Source organism: Schistocerca nitens, chromosome 4 (assembly GCF_023898315.1).
Source record: "Schistocerca nitens isolate TAMUIC-IGC-003100 chromosome 4, iqSchNite1.1, whole genome shotgun sequence".
Classification (NCBI taxonomy): Eukaryota; Metazoa; Arthropoda; class Insecta; order Orthoptera; family Acrididae; genus Schistocerca; species Schistocerca nitens.
This window is the reverse complement of record NC_064617.1, coordinates 699,054,731-699,076,273: the sequence shown is the minus strand read 5'-3', so window position 1 is coordinate 699,076,273 and position 21,543 is coordinate 699,054,731. Positions and strand designations below refer to the sequence as shown.

At 42.0% G+C, this 21,543-nt stretch overlaps 1 protein-coding gene across 3 annotated transcripts in view; it reads right to left on the bottom strand.

The window, feature by feature from the left end:
• Window positions 1-21,543, bottom strand: part of LOC126252762 (UDP-glucosyltransferase 2-like) — an 82,887-nt gene that overhangs the window by 13,806 nt on the left and 47,538 nt on the right. For all 3 annotated transcript variants that reach the window (XM_049953685.1, XM_049953684.1, XM_049953683.1), the window contains exons 2-6: window positions 19,389-19,571; window positions 13,756-13,937; window positions 11,928-12,384; window positions 10,028-10,250; window positions 2,846-3,065 (exon numbers count right to left, since the gene is read on the bottom strand). In XM_049953685.1, coding sequence (XP_049809642.1) covers window positions 2,846-3,065; window positions 10,028-10,250; window positions 11,928-12,384; window positions 13,756-13,937; window positions 19,389-19,562 — 1,256 coding nt within the window. In that variant the 5' untranslated portion in view covers window positions 19,563-19,571. The remainder of the gene's footprint in view (window positions 1-2,845; window positions 3,066-10,027; window positions 10,251-11,927; window positions 12,385-13,755; window positions 13,938-19,388; window positions 19,572-21,543) is intronic.

Here is a 21,543-nt window from a genome sequence, read left to right as displayed (position 1 = left end):
GTCCCTTTACTTTTCATAAAGCCAAACTGATCGTCACCTAGCGCATTCTCAATTTTCTTTTCCATTCTTCCTCCTTTCATCAATCAACTGAAGTATTTCTTCTGTTACCCATGGTTTCTTCGCAGCTACCTTCTTTGTGCCTATGTTTTCCTTCCCAACTTTTGTGATGGCCCTTTTTAGAGATGTCCATTCCTCTTCAACTGTATTGACTACTGCGCTATTCCTTATTGCTGTATCTATAGCGTTAGAGTACTTCAAACGTATCTCGTCATTCCTTAATACTTCCGTATCCCACTTCTTTGCGTATTGATTCTTCCTGACTAATGTCTTGAACTTCAGCCTACTCTTCATCACTACTGTATTGTGATCTGAGTCTATATCTGCTCCTGGGTACGCCTTACAATCCAGTATCTGATTTCGGAATCTCTGTCTGACCTTGATGTAATCTAATTGAAATCTTCCCGTATCTCCCGGCCTTTTCCAAGTATACCTCCTCCTCTTGTGATTCTTGAACAGGGTATTCGCTATTACTAGCTGAAACTTGTTACGTAACTCAATTAGTCTTTCTCCTCTTTCACTCCTTGTCCCAAGCCCATATTCTCCTGTAACCTTTTCTTCTACTCCTTCCCCTACAACTGCATTCCAGTCGCCCATGACTATTAGATTTTCGTCCCCCTTTACATACTGCATTACCCTTTCAATATCCTCATACACTTTCTCTATCTGTTCATCTTCAGCTTGCGACGTCGGCATGTATACCTGAACTATCGTTGTCGGTGTTGGTCTGCTGTCGATTCTGATTAGAACAACCCGGTCACTGAACTGTTCACAGTAACACACCCTCTGCCCTACCTTCCTATTCATAACGAATCCTACACCTGTTATACCATTTTCTGCTGCTGTTGATATTACTCGATACTCATCTGACCAGAAATCCTTGTCTTCCTTCCACTTCAGTGACCCCTACTATATCTAGATTGAGCCTTTGCATTTCCCTTTTCAGATTTTCTAGTTTCCCTACCACGTTCAAGCTTCTGACATTCCACGCCCCGACTCGTAGAACGTTATCCTTTCGTTGATTATTCAATCTTTATCTCATGGTAACCTCCCCCTTGGCAGTCCCCTCCCGGAGATCCGAATGGGAGACTATTCCGGAATCCTTTGCCAATGGAGAGATCATCATGACACTTCTCCAATTACAGGCCACATGTCCTGTGGATACACGTTACGTGTCTTTAATGCAGTGGTTTCCGTTGCCTTCTGCATTCTCATGTCGTTGATCATTGCTGATTCTTCCGCCTTTAGGGGCAATTTCCCACCCCTAGAACAAGAGAGTGCCCTGAACCTCTATCCGCTCCTCCGCCCTCTTTGACAAGGCCGTTGGCAGAATGACTTCTTATGCCGTAAGTCTTCGGCCGCCAATGCTGATTATTTATCAAAATTTAGGCAGTGGCGGGGATCGAACCCAGGACCGAAGACGTTATTGATTATGAATCAAAGACGCTACCCCTAGACCACGGGTACAATCCTGATACGCCTATGTCATGATATTGAATACAAATCTTCTGTCACTCGTCGTGCGATGTCATATCACATCGCTATATTGTAAGTGTGTTTTCATCTGCCTGGATATTTCATGAACGGCACTGTACAACATGTTAAAACAGAACTAAAAGAATTTCAGATGTGTCAATGGCATATGTGCACCAGGGTGAGTTCTTTTCACCCCATCCCCTGCAATGGACGTGAGATAGTAATCGCCGATTGCAAGCGGGCAGTTTTAGCTTTTTGCTATGTGTTGCTGTCGTATTTTCTGCTACTTCACTAATTGGTGATAGTGACGTAATTAACTCTCTCACAGCCGCCGTGTCCGATATACATCTCTTGACACAATCGGCAAGTGTGACGTAGTTAAGAGAAGGGCGGGAGGGAGTGGGTGGAGATGAATGCAGAAGCTCTTTTTTTGTTCCGTCGTCACTTTTGTATTACTGTCGCATACTCCGTTGCGTCAATCATTAACAATTGTACATTTAATAAGTGCGATCGCAATACCTAAATACAGCGTATTTGGTATAACATGACGACTGTTCAAACTGTGGGTCACTAATGTTATTACCCTTGTGCCCTCTGCATCGTTTTCCGTGACGCTGGGTTGTTGGAAGAGAATCTACTATTACTTAGCGTGCCCCACGTAGCGCTTTTCTGTCTTTGCGGTCTTTCACGAGCCTTTGACCTTTGACAAGCTGTTCATTCATAGTCTAGACGACTCGCCAGAAACAACACAATTTGGTCCACCCACTGCAAGCCCTGACTGCAACCATGATCGCTATCTCATTCAACTCCAAACGTGTCACGTAAGCTTGTGGAGAAAATATTTTCAACTTATTCTCTCTAAACCTTTTTCCAGTTACTAGATTTCGCAATTGGGGTTTCTTTAAATTGATTATCCTATAAAATGTAACTATACAATCGGTATATCCTTAAATGTACGGTTAAGAGAATTCGAAATTGTGGAATGAAACTCGATGCCAGTTACAAGGAAAGTGCATTGCAGTTATATGTGGATGACCTATTTACATTCTGAAGTTTTGTGCAGACATATGACAAAAGTTGATGGCGAGTATTTCATCTATAATGAGCTAGCCATGCAGAAGTTCTTACATCATGAGGTTAATAGGTTAATGGAATGTTATAGACAGGAGTTACTGAACGTCATGAACCAATGGGAAAATATATAGTGCTAATGAATATTCAATCTTTACGTTTACCATTCATCTCATATTGTTAGTTCCCTATAAATGCCAAATGACGGAAGATTATTTTACCATAACTCCCTACAACTCACCTCTTATCCCCTAGCACTGTCTGAATAGTTTGTAGCATCTTCTCTTTTGTAATACTCTTGAAATCCAGTTTCATCCCTATTCCCGCACTGACCATCTTTGCCACGTTGTATCCTTGATCCCCAAAAAACGGTATTCCAATGAGAGGCACTCCATAGTATGCTGCCTCATTGAAACTTTGAAGTCCGCCCTGGGTGATGAATAGTCGCACGTTTGGGTGAGCTGCATCAGAAACATAACAGAACACGCATTAATCTTACAGAATACATACTGAGGCATATGAAAAATAGCGGCAATTGAAACGTGTCAGTGGATTGGCTCTGAGAGTCGGACATCAGCGAGTAGTTGTTGTACAGCTGAGTAATGCGTGGGATTTCTATGCCATATGCATGGTGACCCGAAAAGTTCCCTATCATTTTAAAATTCAATACTTCACGGAATAGCGTAGATAGAGAGGCAGAAATTGACATATATGCTTGAAAAGACATGAGGTTATATTGAGACAAAACAGGTGTAGAATATGACGAAAAGGTGGCACTTCGTATGACACAAAAGCAGTTATTAACATAAGAACAGAATTTTAGCGAAAACAATGTTCTTTGTAACAAATGCTCAACCTGTTAGCCGTCATTCATCAACAATACCTATAGTCGAGGGACAATGTGGTGAACAGCATTCTACATTATAATAGTAGGTACGTTGAGAAAATGCCGTTGTATGTTGTCTTTCAGCATCCATAATGAGGTCGGACGTTCGCGGTAGACTGAAGACTTCAGGTAACCCCACAACCAATAATCACACAGATTAATGTCTGGGGACCTGGGGGGCCAAGGATGAAGGAAGTGAAGGCCCACCACGCAATCCTCACCAAACGATGTGCGCAAGAAGTCTCTCATGCATGTAGCAATATGGGGTAGCGCGCCATCCTACTTGAAAGTCCCACCTTCTGGCAATGTTTATGAGACAGGTTATAGATGAGGCGATTCCATAATATATCGGCATACCTAGCAGATAATGCGCATTCAATGCGGTGTCCCCGACTTGTTCCTGTCAAGCGTCATCTGGTGGCTGGTTTGTATCTACAGTCATATTATGTAGCCCATCAACAGCTATCATTGACAACTGTTGATGTGTATCACAATATGCCCTGTAGTATGGCATTTGTTTGTATCATAATACATGAAATGTAAAAGTCATTTTTTTAAAATTTTCTTTGGTTAATGGTTGAGAACCGAAACCGGTCTGGATAAATGTGTAAAATACAATATGGCAAAGTAAACATGCATTTTCTTAAACAACTTCGTAACACTTGCGTGCTGATTGAACTCACCGCTAAAAATTCTAGAAGCCCGCCTCTGAATTTCTTCGATGTCGTCCTTTAATTCGACCTGGTAGGCATTCAAAAGAATGTTCAAATGTGTGTGAAATCTTATGGGACTTAACTGCTAAGGTCATCAGTCCCTAAGCTTAGACACTACTTAACCTAAATTATCCTAAGGACAAACACACACACACATGCCCGAGGGAGGACTCGAAGCCCCGCTGGGACCAGCCGCGCAGTCCATGACTGCAGCACCATAGACCGCTCGGCTAATCCCGTGCGGCAGGTAGGGATTCCAAAGACACAAACAGTGCTCAAGAATGGACCCCACTAGCGTTCTGTATGCCTCCTGTTTTATGGATGAGTTTGTTTTTTTATTTTTATTTTTTTGAGTCATCTGTCTTCTGATTTGTTTGATGCAAAAATGGTTCAAATGGCTCTGAGCACTATGGGACTCAACAGCTTAGGTCATAAGTCCCCTAGAACTTAGAACTACTTAAACCTAACTAACCTAAGGACATCACACACACCCATGCCCAAGGCAGGATTCGAACCTGCGACCGTAGCAGTCCCGCGGTTCCGGACTGCAGCGCCAGAACCGCTAGACCACCGCGGCCGGCTGTTTGATGCAGCCCGGCACGAATTCCTTCTTCTCAAAGTAGCACTTGATACCTACGTCCTTAATTATTTGCTGGATGTCTTCCAATATCTGCACTCTACAGCTCCCTCTCCCTTGGAAGTCATTCCCTGATGTCTTAACAGATGTCCTATCATTCTGTCCCTTCTCCTTGTCAGTGTTTTCCAAATATTCCTTTCCTCTCCGATTCTGCGCAGGACCTTCTCATTCCTTACCTTACCAGTCCACCTAATTTTCAACATTCGTCTGTAGCACCTCATATCATATGCTTCGATTCTCTTCTGTTCCGATTTTCTCACAGTCCATGTTTCACTGCCATACAATGCTGTGCTCCAATCGTACATTCCTATAAATTTCTTCCTCAGGTCTTCCTCAGGTCTCTGATATAGGTCTCTGATATTAGCGGACTTCTCTTGGCTAGGAATGCTCTTTTTGTCAGTTCTAGTCTGTTCGTGGTGTCTTCTTTGCTCCGTCCGTCATTGGTTATTTTGCTACCTAGGTAGTAGAATTCCTTAACTTCTACATATATGAGCTGAACTTTTCCAAAATTCTCCCAATAAAACGAAGTCGATCACTCGCTTTCGCTGCTGCAAACCTGACGTGCTCATTGCATTCCATATCGCTTTGCAACATTACACCTAGATGTGTAATCTAAGAGACTGTGTCACTTGCACCTTACTGTTGCTGCATTAGAACATTACAGGACTGTTTTTTCTACACGTCTGTATTAAGTTACAATTTTCTACATTTAGAGTAATCTGACATTCGCCACACAAACTGCAAAATTTTGTCTAAATCGTCCTGTGTGCTCCTACAGTCACACAACGACTATACCTTCCCGTACGCTACAGCGTCAACAGAAGACAGTCTTAAGTCGCTGCTCACCAGTCTGTTAGGTCTTTTATGTATATCGAGAATAAAAGCTGTCCTGTCACACTTCCCTGGGTCATTGCTGACGATACCTTTGTCTCTGATGAATACTCGCCGTCAGGGATAAGGCACTGGGTTCTTTTACTGAAAAAGTCTTCAAGACACTCACATATCTGCGAACCTAATCTGTATGTACAGACTTTCGTCAACAATCTGCAGAGAAACACCATGTCAAATGGTTGAGGAATATGGAATCTCCCTGTTATTCTCCATCAGTGGTTTGTATGATATCAAGTGAGAGAGGTTCGCAAGAGTGGTGCTTTCTAAAAGCGTGCTGATTTGTGGCCAGAGGCTATTATGTCCCAAGAAAATTTATTATATTCGAACTCAGAAAGTGTTCAAAAATTTTGCAGAAGACCGATGTTGGTCTGATTTATGTGGTACAGTTCTTTTACTTTTCTTTTATATAGGAGTTACCTAAGCCTTTTTCCATTCGCATGGGACTTCTCGTTGGGAGAGAGATTCACCGTAAATGAAGGCTAAGTAAGCGGTCAATGCCACAGAGTGCTCTCAGTAAAACTGAACTGGGATTCAATCTAGAGCTGGTGACTCATTTCTCCCCAACTCCGTCAGTAGCTTCTCTACACCACGCATGCCAGTTTCTACCTCCCTCCATTAGGGAATTTGTACGACACTCAAACGACGGTATGTCTGTACGTCTTCTCGCGTAATTTCTTAAACGTGAAATTTAAAATTGCAGCTTTCCTTTTCGTATAGCTCACTGTGTACTCTATGGTATTGACCTTCCCATCGTATCGACTTTGCCACTGGCGGGTCCAGTTTACAACCCCGCCCAGTGACCCACCGACACTGTTTAATTATAAATGGTTCAAATGGCTCAGAGCACTATGGGACTCAACTTCTGAGGTCATCAGTCCCCTAGAACTTAGAACTAGTTAAACCTAACTAACCTAAGGATATCACACACATCCATGCCCGAGGCAGGATTCGAACCTCCTGCGACCGTAGCGGTCTCGCGGTTCCAGACTGCAGCGCCTAGAACCGCACGGCCACTTCGGCCGGCTATTTAATTATACCCGTCAGTCTTCACGCAGGGTGAAAGTTTCCTATCTTGAGGTGGCTGGCTTGTTCGCAAGTGTTCTCGTTGTACCAGTTCCCATTGCTGACTGCAATCAACCCAATGAATTGTTTCAAGTGTTTACCAGCATTCCATACTTGCCCAAAAATCACTCATACAATAGCAAACATATTTGTTTGTAACTGGAACGCCTGCAGTTTGTTCAAGTCCCTCCACGTGTTTGTGAGTTGGCGGCATCCCTTTTGCCGTCTACCAGACTTTATACGGTGCAACTCATCTCAATAGTGGCAAGCCTTCAGTCACGTCATCCCTGTCTGGCTTTTGAGATAGCTTCTCCCACCAGCTGTCTCGTCAGCAGTATCCGGTGACGAAGTATTACAGTATGTTGTTAATCACGAAGAGTTTTGTAGCAGAGGTATTCCCTGGATCGTGGTATTCATAGTGCTAAACACAATTTCACGTGAAATATCCAGAGCCAAAACACACTGTCTCCGGACCAGTGTGCCCTGTGAGTCGGAAACCCATTACATGACCGCGAACCTGGATAATATTGCACTTCTTCCCATTTTGTGCTCCACTCTCAGCCACCGCCCATAACAAGATCCGACACCGTTAGAGTTGTGTGGTCTCTCAACATTTCCGTTCTCCACGGTGGTACGACCGCTGTCTCTTCAGCACAGCAGCTATCTCTAATCCACTTGTTGATGAGTGAGCGTATACTGACGGTCTCATAACTCTTCTTATTGTACAGCCTATGATACTTCCGCTTGGGCCGTTATCGTGCTACTCTGGTTTCCTTAGAAATGATTTCGGAGAGCGATGTGGTTTAGTCATTTTCTCATTAGCCAATACTCGCATCTATACTCCACAAGCCACGTTATGGTTTACGGCAGAGGATGCCATTCGTGCCGCTTTGACATCCCCCTATCCTTGTTCCATTCGTGGATGATACACGGAAACAACAACTGTCAATAAACTTCTGTAGGAGATCTAATTTCTATGACTTTCTCGTCGTGGTCATTTCGCGAGACATGTGCGGGAGGAAAGACTATGTTGCCCTTCTCTTCTCTGAATGTCCGCTCTCGGAATTTCAGCAGCAAACTACTTCGTAATGCGGAACATCTCTCTTGAGCGTCTGTCACTTCTCTTTCCCTCCGGAACGCTCAGAGCACAGTAATAGCTTCATCATGTTACTCCTGCGCCATCAGAATATGTTACTTTCGTATTTTTAAATGAATAATTTATGTAATATATTTTAATTATGTAATAATAATAATTATAATAATAATAATAATAACAGTTTTAATAATATGTAATAATTTTAATAATTTTATAATAATATGTAATAATAATAATAAGCTAATAGGTGATGCAATTTTTAATTTCTATATTAATTGCTATATTACTGTGGAGAGTATCTGTTAGTGTATTGGATTAAATAAGGACCGTCATTAATACTGATTAGTGATTAAGTTGATACTGACAAAGTGAACAACACATCTGCTAACACTTAAAAAATTTTCTGGTGCACTATGTTTAAAGAAAGAGCGGGAAGACAGTTCATAATGGACTGTTATCAGGTAAATCTGTTGCATGACACCCCTATTGTTGAGAGTATTCAGGAAACATTGGCTGGGAAACTACACCTTGTGATTGCAGTGCTGTGCTAGACAGCCTCTGAGTATGGAGGTAAGAGACTGTTCTGTTTAAATAAATCATCTCGCCACGCTGTAGTAAATATTGTATTTCCAAAGATGGACGGAGAGATGTATAATCATCCTTATTTGTGGTCACGATAGTAAGAAATGTGCAAAAACAAAGACTAGCGGTTTCCTGATTTTTCTATTAGAGGACTACAGTATTATAACCACAAAGTTATATTCTTAAACTCTTGTTCCATACTGTTCGTATATTCGTTCAGTTCTTACCTATGAAACTCTTTTCTGGCGAATGAACACTCAAGATACAAACCTGGTCTACATAATATTGATAATGGGTCATAACGTTAACAAAGAACCGTAGCCATTATCACTGCATAGATCCGTTGAAAACTTTGGACTTTTAGCTGCACCATGTGAATGCATTTACCAATCAGTTACACATTTCATAAATATCCTTGATTATTGCTGCGCAGCTGCTCTCTTATGACCTTGGAAAAACATCTAGACTGAACATAAATTAACCAAAAAAGAATAAACAATAACCCAGAACATCATTTTCACCAACGAAAAAACTGAACATTTTTTGCTAAGTATATAAAGAGAGACTACTGAATCAAAGTTATTTTAAAAGACTTTTAAACAGAACATTTAAACAATACGTTTTCTACAGTGAAAAATTGCTTAGATAACAAAGAAATTTGATAAAATAATGTGACACTAGTTAATAATAATAAAACATTTCTATCCTTTCGAAACACACTTTCGCACGACTACGTAGTTCCTTTTTTCTGAAATGTCTTACAACAAAGATTTGCAATGGATACTATTAAAATTTTATTCTTTCTCTGGTCTCAATATTTGATACATCACGGGAGGGGTTGGTGAGTTGGGGGTAGGAGGGCACGCTGACTCAATTTTTGAGGCAAACGTATGGGAAGTTGCGTTACAGAAAATGGAAACCATACATCATGGTCCCGGTTCTGGTGTCAGCCGACAGTATGTGTATTGCGTGCCCGGTGTGTGCAGTGATTGGTGGTGAGAAATGAGAAAACAGTTTAGCGGTAGCTTTTTACGGAATGATATTCGCAAGACTATGTTAACATAACAGCATTGTACACTGAGGATAAATTGGAATAGGATGTGCTGTTTTTAATCAGTTGGTCAGTTATTCAGGAGGGTGGAGATTCTAAACCTGAATAGGCCGTCATGGATTCGGTTTTCCGTGATTTCTCTAAATTACTTCGTGCAAGCGTCTTGATGGTTCCTATTACGTATCATATCCTTGACAAGCAAGACCTGGAGGCAAGTAAATGCTTGTATGTGTGAATTATGTTTTAGTTCTTAAACTGCAATACCATTACAGGTCCAATGTCCTGATCCATAGGTGAATAAAACTAGCGCTGTTACTCCTACTAAGTACAGTAACAGCACTTCGAAATCATTACAGCGATGGAGAAGAATTGTCAACAATAAGCAGGTATCCAGGCTGAAATCCTGACCTGGAACTCAAGTTATGGCGAATCAACCATACGGTTCCCAAGTAGCCATTACTTCTTTTTGGAGACAAAGAAATCATCGGCTTACTGGAGGACTTACCCAACACATCCTGCTGAGGGAGCCACTTGGCGACCATGACGTTGGCGGGCTTTCCCGGCAGGGAGTCGTCCTCAAACTTCCAGAGCACCCTCTGCGGCAGCTGTGAGAAAGCTTCCAGCAGGGCTCGCAGTGTGTCGCCGGGGAGGCTGCTGCTCTTCACGTTTGAGCCAAGGCTGAAGTAGATGGCGCCCTGCTTCGCTCCGTCAAGAAAGCGCTGTATGTCCTGTTAGACAAATGATTTCAGCAGGGAAGACTGTTTACCTCCGACCGTCATGTGCCTCATAGAATACTTTTATTTGTTTTCTAATATCATTTTACTACACAGTGAAATGTCAGAAGACTCTGGACGGCACTTTCCGAGTAGTAGTGTAGTAAAATTAAGTCAAAGTCACAGTTATGAACATCTTTTAACATTATGATCTAAGATTTATTAGAATACAACATCAGCTTAAAGAAAGAAATTGAGACACTTCACTCACTTTTTTCCAGAAATTCCACATTTCAGAAGTATAAACAGCGTAGTAAAAGAAGACGACTGAAATACTCCACTCAGCACCAGGTAATCTATCTCCATAATTAATGCGCTATACGAACCTGACACTAAATTCGGGGATGACTTGCATCCTGGTAGTGCCTTTGTTTACCAATAGGTATGTTTGGTTGTACTTGAAGATGTGCCTCTACTGCTAAAACCACATTTACACATTGACATTGTTCCTCACAAGAGACTTCCAATCATACTGCTCATCCATGGAGTGGAGTCTGAATTGTGCGAATGAATTCGTGACTTTCTGCCAGAAAGGTCACAGTTTGTAGTAACTGACGGAAAGTCATCGAGTGAAAGAGAACTGATCTACCGCTCCCCATAGAAGTATTTCAGGCCCTCTGCTGTTCCTAATCTATACAATCGATTTAGGAGACAATCTGTCATTTACGGTCTAGTAAGTCGTCAGATGATCAGAACCAATTCCAAAATGACTTAGACACGATATCTACATGGAGCGAAAAGTGGTAGTTGCATATAAACATAAAAAGTATGGGGTCTTGCACATGATCACTAAAAGGGATCCGTTAATTTTCGATTCACCAATAAATTCCATAGATTTAAAGGCTGTCCATTCGACTAAATACTTAGATATGACTGTTTCAAACAACTCAAACTGGAACCATCACAGAGAACACGTTGCAGCGAAGTGAACTAAACAATGCATTTTATTGGCGTAATTATTATCCGAAGCTGTCATTAATTATGCATGTGAATCATATGTTTACTTGTTAATTGTATAGTCTTCAGAAAATAACAGTTTAAAAAGTACGGTCCTGCTGCGAAGCTACAAACGGAAATTTTTCTAGCGGTGCATAAGAGTTCCGTGAGAAGCTGCGATGGATGACCTATCAACGGCCAATTTTAAAGAAAATATCTATTGAAACACCAGAAAAAACGGTCCTCATGCCTCTCTGGAGAGACATCCTTTATGTGGATCACGAGCTATTTATTAATAATATTTATAGGCTGCCAGATAGCATTGCACGTCGCTCAGTGGACCTCTCGATTGGCCGTTGATAGGTCATCCATCGCAGCTTCTCACGGAACTCTTATGCACCGCTAGAAAAATTTCCGTTTGTAGCTTTGCAGCAAGACCGTACTTTTTAAACTGTTATTTTCTGAAGACTATACAATTAACAAGTAAACATATGATTCCAATGCATAATTAATGACAGCTTCGGATAATCTGTTGACGTTTAACGTACTGGGAATAGGAAAGTGAAGAAGGGAAATGTAATGAAGTTATGTAGTGTTCATTACATCCTAAACAAGATAGGAAAGATGGTGGTAGTATAGTAGTCTTTCGAGGCCATAAATAGTTCAATGTAATCACATCAGTAAAAATGGGCATACCTGTGGCAGTGGGTTACTCTTTCCTGTGATATGAAGTCCTGTCATTTGTATTACGTTGGGCTGCAGCGGCTTTGGATAGCCGGTGCAGTAGTGGTTGTTGGCGAGCAGCAGGCTGATGTTGTACTGCAGCTCATGAATGCTGTGGAGTTCGCTGCCGAAATGTTTTCTCATTGTCTCATCCTGCCTTGGCCCAAAGTCTCCGGGCATCCGGAAGGACTGCAGGGTATCGTAAGCGTTGTGAGCTCTCTCCCAGAAAGTCATGTGGTCCGTGTAGGTGGACTGGAACTCGGGGAAGTAGGCCGGGTTCACGGGGTTGCCCACGATGCGGTGCAGGTGCGGGTACAGCTCCGCCGACCAGAAGCCAACCACGGGGGGAGCGCCCAGCTTCTGCACCATGCCGAGGTAGCAGAAGTGCAGGAACAGCTCCATGATCACCACGTCGAATTTCTGACCTGACCTGCAGCAAATGACGACGATGCTATGACTAAGTGCTTCAGCCTAAAATTTTTACCGACAAAAACACATGATTTATTTCCAAAACAATTTTGGTGGAATACTTCAAGTGTTCGGCATCGTATCAACAATGATTTTTGTCCCATTTCTCCCTGTTGCCTACGCATAATTATGGAAATCTTTAGTCTCTGTGTTTTTCCAACAGGGAACTAGCTACCGTCTCCGTTTTGTGGTGGAGACAGTTATCACTTAATAAGGTGTAACAGCCAAAGCGCATTACATGGTCGAATTTTACTGAAATATCTGAACTCTGCACATGCAACCATGTCTCTACCAGTAATGCCGTTGTCAGTATAGACAGTCATCCTCAGTAGCTTTAGCGCTGAGAGTAGCAATATGTACTATAACTACAGTTACTCTGAATGCAGAATACAAAAGAGATGGGCTAAACTTAAGCTATGCGTTGAAGTTCCAGTCAAGTAGTGGGTTCCACAAATCCTATCACTTTTTCAATGTAGGCCATGAAGAAGCGTAAGATAGCAGAAATTCAAAAGGTTGACGTCTGCAATGTCTTATTTTCGTAATAGGTGGCACTCATTGATATTAATATTTTAAATATCGTCTGTCCCCATCATTTTATTGATCTTAAGCGTGAGTGCAATGACCGAATAGCTGAATGTGTGCAAAATCTGTGGAATAATCACAAAATGACAAGTCATGCAGAATAGGTCGCTACAAGCTCTTAATACATAAAATTGGAAAATACCTTGTGAAATGCGAGAAGAAAATAAAAGTTTACAGAGGTATATGAACGAGTACACGAATTGAAATAAATATTTATTCAGTAATGGAAGTAGATACGACTGTCTTAAGATGAAGTGAAAAGGTTTAAGTCTCACTGTAAAAATAAAATAAAAATGAAAAGATAAGCCAGAAGGAGTGAAACAACGAAATTGCGCACAATACTAGTACTCAGGTGCGAAAATGAAGTACATAGCTATAAAGCAGTTGTCAAATGACCGAATTCATGTTTTATATATTAACGAATGTGTAAGGTTTTATACACACAAAAGACAGTAATTTATTCTGGAAAACTCATCATGCAGCTTTATCAAAAAATTGAAATCGAAGAAATTAATTCTATTCTATACAATCACTCAAGGACCTCTATCACATTCGTTGTCTTCTAATAATGGGTGAGAAACGATGATGATAGTAAATAAAGTTTATTGTCTCTATAAAATGCCAATAGTAATGGTTTTCCCGTTTAACTAATAAATTGCCAGAAGGGAAACAAAAAGTTCTGTGCTCGATCGTTCTTTCTTGGCCTTTTCTTTCTGGAATGTATCATGATTTATACAAAGATTACACTTACTGGACTAGTTCCTTCACAGCCGGAAATTGGAACTGAGCTTCACAGTCAGATACAGCAACCCCTCCCATGAAGTTGGCGGCATCGAACTTCGGAAGTTGAGACAACTGGAAGAAATGGACATCTCTTTTCCACTTTTCGTACATGAAGGATACATCGACTTGGGTAGTGTTTGGCGGTGGATCCTGCAAGGGAAGTAAAATATAAATCAATACAAATCATAGAATACCCCTGCAAAACAAGTTCAGAAAACACTAAAGTTTTTCTCGCGCTTATTTCCTTGGATAATCTTGTTAGGTAATGTGTGTGACTAGGGCCACCCGTCGGGTAGACCGTTCGCCGGGTGCAAGTCTTTCGATTTGACGCCACTTCGGCGACCTGCGCGTCGATGGGGATGAAACGATGATGATTAGGACAACACAACACCCAGTCCCTGAGTGGAGAAAATCTCCGACCGAGCCGGGAATCGAACCCGGGCCCTTAGGACTGACATTCTGTCGTGCTAACCACTTTTTTTTAGTCTCATTTTGTTCGCTTTTGTTCGTTGCATCTGCTAGGGGAGGACATCGTAAGACATCCGTTTAAGTTCGCTGTTGATCGATTAACTCAGGGCAGCTAACCCTCTGACCGAACACACTGAGCTACCCTGCCGGCATCACTCAGCTACCGGGGGCGGACGTTAGGTAAAGAAAGAAATATTTCATAAGAAGGTACTTTATAAGAAGATCTGTGGATCGTATTTCCTATTTCTGTGGTTTGAAAGCTTTCAGACAAGACATTATGTGAGAGTTTCATGTGACTGTACCAAAAAAAAAAAAAGGAACTCAAATTTACAACTCATTCTTGTATCGCGTATTGGGAACACACACAAAAAAACTCTTTAAAGTTTACTAGCCTACATCTAAGCACGTTGAGCCGTGCGCGGCTCGTGTTCATGACGTTTATTGCTTGGCATCTTGTCATTGCGGTTATGGCATCTCGTTTCTTATTCGATTCACTGGCGTCACTAAGTTGCTGGTTTGCCTGCCTGTGAGTGGCAGCAGCAGCGCTTATCGATAGCGCATACTGTGGTACCATCTTTGGAGCGGCCTCTAGTATTTCCGAGCCGTCGTGTGTCGAGGGAGAGAGTTGGGACGGAGCTGCAGTGAGGTCCGGACAGCCAGTACTCGTCCGACCGCCGGCGACACACATGCTCTGTCCGACGGAAGGATGTGGTCGCGAGAGTGCACGACCACGTCAAGGAGGGAGTTTTAGTTGAATGGACCGTGATATTCGAGTAGTGCAACTTTCACTGGGGTGTGTGTGTCCGCCCGTCGAAGTGGCCTCATGGCATAAGTTGTCAATCCACGATTTATACTGGGATCTTTCCCGTGCCTGACTTGAGTGGGGACGACCGTTGTATGGTCGTTCGGTCGGTCGTCGCAGCGGAACACGTGCATTTGGTCTTCCGATCGCTTCCGGCTTCCCTGTGTTTGTGCCGACTTACAATTCGTCTGTGTTGTTTCACAGTGACTGGTTTTAGTATTGTGAGCTGCTAATGGAATTGTTTTCCCAGATCCATGTGTATCTTGTGGTTTTGAATGAGCAGTTATTTTAATGCTGTCTGCGTACTGGATTTGGTGGGGGTTACGAGCGGACATTAGGTCGGTTGGGGGTGCAGCAGCGAGCAGGTCCGTGCAGCGCAAGGGCAAACCAGGGCCGCTGGCGGCGTGCTGCCACTGCCAGATCGAGGAGGGGTAGCTGCGAGAGCGACGACTTCGTTGCACACCGAACCCTGGACGTTTAAGCTGAGTGAAGAGTTAACTACTAATGCAACCGCGACTATTCAGAGATCTCGGCTTTGGTCGGCGGGTCGTTGCTCCCAGGGCCACCGAGCCTGGAGGCAACGAGTGAAGTGTTTCGAGGCAGTGAAATATTGCAGCCGTCTTTCTCTATTTGTTATTAATCATTGAATTTAGTATTATTCTTATTATTGAGGTAAATCCAGCGGTATTTTCTGCCTTGTGGCCTACACCCCTGTTACCTGCCCTGTAGGTTAGCGTACTTTTCCGGCAGTAGTTCGACAGCCTCTTGTATTGTACTACGTCTACCTTGGTTCTAGTGTTTCCTTCGGCCATGGGTGTTTACTGAAGACGTAGTGTTGTCTGTCCCTTCACCCTTGCCTAAAAATATTCCTTCGATGTACCGGTGATCGGACGTTAGGCAGATTGGTTAGTTGGTCGGTCGGCGCATAAGCTGCCCCTAGTTTGAGTTGCCATCCTGTTACGTGAGTTCAACTCTTGGCTACCTGTCTCACCCTACCTTATGTTTGAGTTACCTTCCCAGGCCGACCCTTGGAACACTTGCTGAGAACTGCTTGTCCTGATTCCTTAGATGGTGATGTTTGTTTTAAGGATATATGTAATTTTTGTAATTATTGTTGGTGTGGCGTTCAGCCGAGCAACAATTTCACTTCTTTGGTGATAAGTCCTTCAGCCGTGTTACAGTTAGTTTTTAAAGCACGGGATTTACTTCAAAAGTGGTATTTGGAATTGTTTTCCTGACTTCTAATTCAGACCTTCAGCCGTTTGTTATTTGAAACTGTTTGTCGCCTTCAGCCGAGTAATAAGTTCACATCTTTTATAATAGGCGGCCTGCCCCATCCGGAGAAACCAGCTCTCATACGTATTCCAAAGACCAGCGTATGATGCACGGCGAAGGCTACTTTGCAGCACTGCTGGTCATTTCCTTCTTTCTTGTTCCACTTGCAAATGGAGCGCGAGAAAAACGACTCTCTCTATGCCTCCGACGAACCCTAACTTCATTTATCTTCGTGGTCCTTAAGCGAAATGTACGTTGGCGTCAGTACAATCATTCTGCAGTCAGTTTCAAACGTCGATTCTCTAAATTTTCTCAACTTTCGCACAGGAAGTAAAGTAGTCCTCTCTCCAGGAGTTCCCATTTAAGTTGACAAAGCATCATCATAATTCTCGCGAGTTGATCGAACCTATGGGTAACAAATCTAGCTTTCGCATCTGAATTGATTCGATGTCTTTCGTTAGTCCGCCCTACTTTCCTAGTATTCTTCCAATAAATCAAAGTTGACCATTCACTTTCTGTAACACCGTCCTAAAGTGCATGTTCCATTTCATATCACTTTGTAATGTTACGCCTAAATGTTTAATGGACCTGTTGGTATCAAGAAACACGCTACTAAAGTTGTATTCGAACGTTGCACAATAGTTTTCCTTGCTAGTCTCCATTAAGTTACATTTTTATACATTTAGAGCAAGCTGCCATTCATGACACTAACTAGAAATTCTGTCTAAACCATCTTGCATCCTCTCAAAGTCACTCAACGTCGACACCTTCCGTACACGGGAAGAAACGGAAGATAATGTCTGGTAGGACGACGATAAACAAGGGGGTCAACAGTTAGTCTGAAGTACTTTAAAAAGTTCAACAAAACTATAAATTTGGATTGCCGAATAGAGATTTAAATGTGAGTACAGCTTGTCAACCACTGAGTCTCCTCATCCTGTTAGTTGGAGAAAACTGGAATACAGTGAGGAGGCTGCAAACATTAATAACGCCGATGGCTCCCGTCAGAAACTAAACAGTTATCTGTAAGGAGCGAAGTATGTGAAGTTAAAAGGAATACCACTGAAACAAGCAATTAGGGGAACAACGACTTTTTTTCAATGAGATCGTTTGGGATATTAGGCAGCATCATTATCAAACACTAAAACAGCTATATAATCGAACTGTCCAAAGTCTCTTAAATGACCGACTAAAGAGCAGTTTAACTCCTCTGAAAGGATTTTATTAAAATTAACATTGACGTAGATCCCTTACGAATTTATGATCAAGTTGTTTCTTCTCGTACTTGGGTGAGAAATTCATAGTTCTTTACATGTTAGTATAAAACACAAGACGTTGTATACATATGATTGTTTAATTTATAATAGCAATTTATATTTCTCTGTAGGCAAAGTTACTTTAATTAATAGGCTGCACAATTATTTCCTGAAAAAGGAAAGGTCTAAATATACCAGTTTTTCATTGGTAAATATTAGTTTTAAATTCAGTCAGTATCAAGTCAAACTCAACTCCAAAGTCGTCAAAAAGTGTTAAGGCAACATGGGAACTCAAGATTGCCATGTTAAGTACAGTCTTAATTAAAGTAACTGAACATTCACTTCCTACTAGCTGGTCTTTCCGTATGGCCTTGATTACTATGAGAATTACTTCTGCCGTATACTGACATGCTGAAGTTGTTATCGACGAACATGGAACGAAAGAAAGAGAGAGGTAGACGCCTATTGCCAGCATACAATCTGTTACTCTCCGATAGTTCCATCGAAACGCAAGGCATGAAATACGCTTTCAGTTCACCACCAACCCTCTGGTATGCCCCACACTGTCAGACTGAGTTTAAGTTCTGTTTTAAACCCCATAGATTGGTGATACTGATCTGACATGTGTCGGCACAATCTCTAGGCTTCGAGGAGCTTCTGCCGAGTGAAGTGGCTGACGCAGTGGTACTGGACTGAACTGCCGCTTGGGAGGATGATGGATCAAATCCTCGTCCGGCAGTCCCTATTTTGGTTTACCCTAGATTCCATAAATTGCTTAAGAACAATGCTAATACGACGCCTTCTTCACAGAAATACGGCACGTGTTCCACTCCATCCTCCCCTTAACCTAAACTCGTGCTCTGTCTCTAATGATCTTGTCATCGACGGGACGTTAAACTGTAGTATTCCTTCTTTTCTTGTTTCGAATAGCCTACAACAAGAGCGAGTGGCACTGCAGAGCCTTGTATTAGAGATCCTTCTTTTGGCAGCGGGCCTTCGCCACATGGAGACGATGAGTTGTTAAGGTTTCCGGTATTCACGTCAATGGTATGGAAGCGTTTGTAAATTAATATTTTAATTCTGTTGCTTCATTTCCATAGTTTATTAATTATCTCATCTGGTAAGGTTGGAAAGCGAAATTTAACGGAATAGTTTCATTTGTAGAACACACAGTACGGTTTCTCTACCTATGGTAACAGACTACGCAAAAGGAGACAAAAGCTGAACGTAACACAAACGTACTGCACAGCATTTTATTTCGAAGTACCAGCAGCTGACGGTATATTTTGGACTCGACGAAGGATACACAGGTATTTGACGGGGTTACAGTTCACCAACTACCCTACAGTCGAAATTTTTCGCTATGCTTTGTAACTAATGAAGAAGTGTGTTCCTCTGGAGAGCTTTTATTTCATCCACGTAGTGAAGAACTCTTTCCTCGCCCTGTATCAACACTTACAGTAAGTTTTCTAGATAAATGGAATCTAGAAGAGCTTTTCCCCGTAGAATAATTTGCTTTGATAAGTGTTCCCTTAATACGTCAGAAACCAATTTTCCTTGAATGAAGTACACAAAATTACATCTTTCGTAATGCCATTAAACGTTTTATATTTCTAAGGAAATCTTCAAATTGGTTCAAATGGCTCTGAGCACTATGGGACTTAACATCTGTGGTCATCAGTCCCCTAGAACTTAGAACTACTTAAACCTAACTAACCTAAGGACATCACACACATCCATGCCCGAGGCAGGATTCGAACCTGCGACCGTAGCGGTCACGTGGAAGGAAATCTTCCTTACCTTCATAGGGTCAGTGGTGATGATGGTGACTTGGTGACCATGTTCAGCGAGAGCTCGCATGATGATGAGGAAGGGCAGCTGGTGGCTGATGGACGGTGTGGGATTGATGCCCAGGATCCTCGCACATGTGCACGCGTGGAACAACAGCGGCAAAAGCAGCAGGGCGATCTTCATGTCGTGATGCTGAAAGAAAAATGGCCACATTACGCTATTAATATTCAGGATGTTAAGAACTAAGTACAAATAATTTTAGTAGTGTTTCGGAACGGTGTGGTGATAGAATTTACGTTATTAAATTGCGCTTGGTACACTTTTCGTAATGCGAGAATACTAGTGGGAAACTGAAGTTTCAACTTACGTTCATGAACGCAGAGATTACCGGACAAGCGAAGTTGTTGCAACAGGTAAACTAGCTGAAAAGAATCAGAAAGTAGTTGCACAGACACGCGTTTCGTTTGTAGTAGAGGAAGTACAGAATTGCGTTAACGAAAAGTAGATTACGTGTCGTGTCTCTACTCTTTACAAGGTTTCTTTTAGTACACTCCAGTATGAGCAGTACAATAAAGGTATCTACGGCAACTACGTGTAGTTATTTTAAGGCAAGAGACAAGTATCGAATTCAAAATGCTTTTAGGTTCATATCTAAACAAATGGTGGGAATCGTAGTATGATACATTCTCATTTCTCAAATGTTTAATTACGTCACTGCTACCATCGATAATGCGGTATCGATAGGTACGATGCCACAGTGTAGGTACAAGTTCTTAGGTTGGCACTACGACACCGAAGACAGCGCCCTCTAGCCGGCGCTGTGCAGCTCTACGAGTTCCAGATTCTGCCCATTTGTTCGCGAGCTGACCACCAACCAACATTAATTTCACAGTGGGCGAGCCATTACAGATTTTGCCTGTGTTAGCTTTGATACATCCGGCTTCGCACCTACGTGCTCATCATAGCCAAAGTTATGTAACCCTGTATTTGTCTTACGTAGAGTAAAACCACTTTAAAAGCAGTACCGAGATTTTTACCTCACCTGCTCCTACCCGCTTCCTACATTTGGCCTACCTTTCAGTTTACAGGAGCAGACCCAAGAGCCGCCTTCCGGGTGGGATACAAAAGATCATCGGTTCTATCACAAAATATGCTCCAAAAGATGTAATTAATCTTAACATAGGGTTCTATGCAACACTACCACGCGTCTCTCACACGCTCCCATGCAGCTTTAATAGCTCCACAGATTCTTCGTTCTAAATGACCTTCGTGGATGATATTAAGACAGGCGTTTTGTAGTGATCCAAAGAGAAGAAATGTAATGTACTCCTGTCGGGATTCACCAGTGAAGATGAATATATCATAATTGCCTAATTACCGCGCTAATACGTGTGAAACATATACATTTTTGTTTTTGTTTCTCCTCTTTAACGTTCTTAGACCAGTATGTCTGAAACTCTAAAAAAGACAATTACGGGGAATAGAGACAATTAAGACTCGTTATTCACGCAGGTAGCTCAAATGGTCCCATTACAGGTGTTATCTTTAAAATGTGTGAAACTTTATTGAACAACACGAGACCCGTGCGAAACGTCCACACTTTTATAGTTGTAAATAATAGCAGTATTTGCAGTAAGTGTTGTGGTTGGAATAAGGATAGTTGACGACAATGACAGAGATGTTTGTCATTTCGGAAAATGTATTCTTTTACTAAAGTCAACATATACGAGGGGCAGAGATAATGAACTACCGTAATGGTCATGGTTATTATTTGTGACAATGCTGTATACAAATTATCGAGTTAATGAGTTCGTTAAAAATAAAATGGTATTTGTAATAAGATAATATGAAAAGGGAGTTTCTCATTCTTGATTTATAAAGTAGCTCGTAAAATATAGGTACGAAGCTGGGCATCCATCATACCCTTTTGCCTATGGTAGTTAAAAGTCTCCTTTATGTTAAAATTCTCCACGAATAGTACGTGAAACGTGGCAATGTGCTGTGCACGAATGACCACGCTTCTGATAAGCAATAGTTTCAAGAACTTGATGTGATCCCTAAGAATATGGAGTAGCTAGAGCCGATTAGAAAGCAGCGGGCTCGCAGACAGACGGACGGCCAGAGCGGAGGTAGCGTGCCGAAGGGTTACGATAAGAGCCGAGTC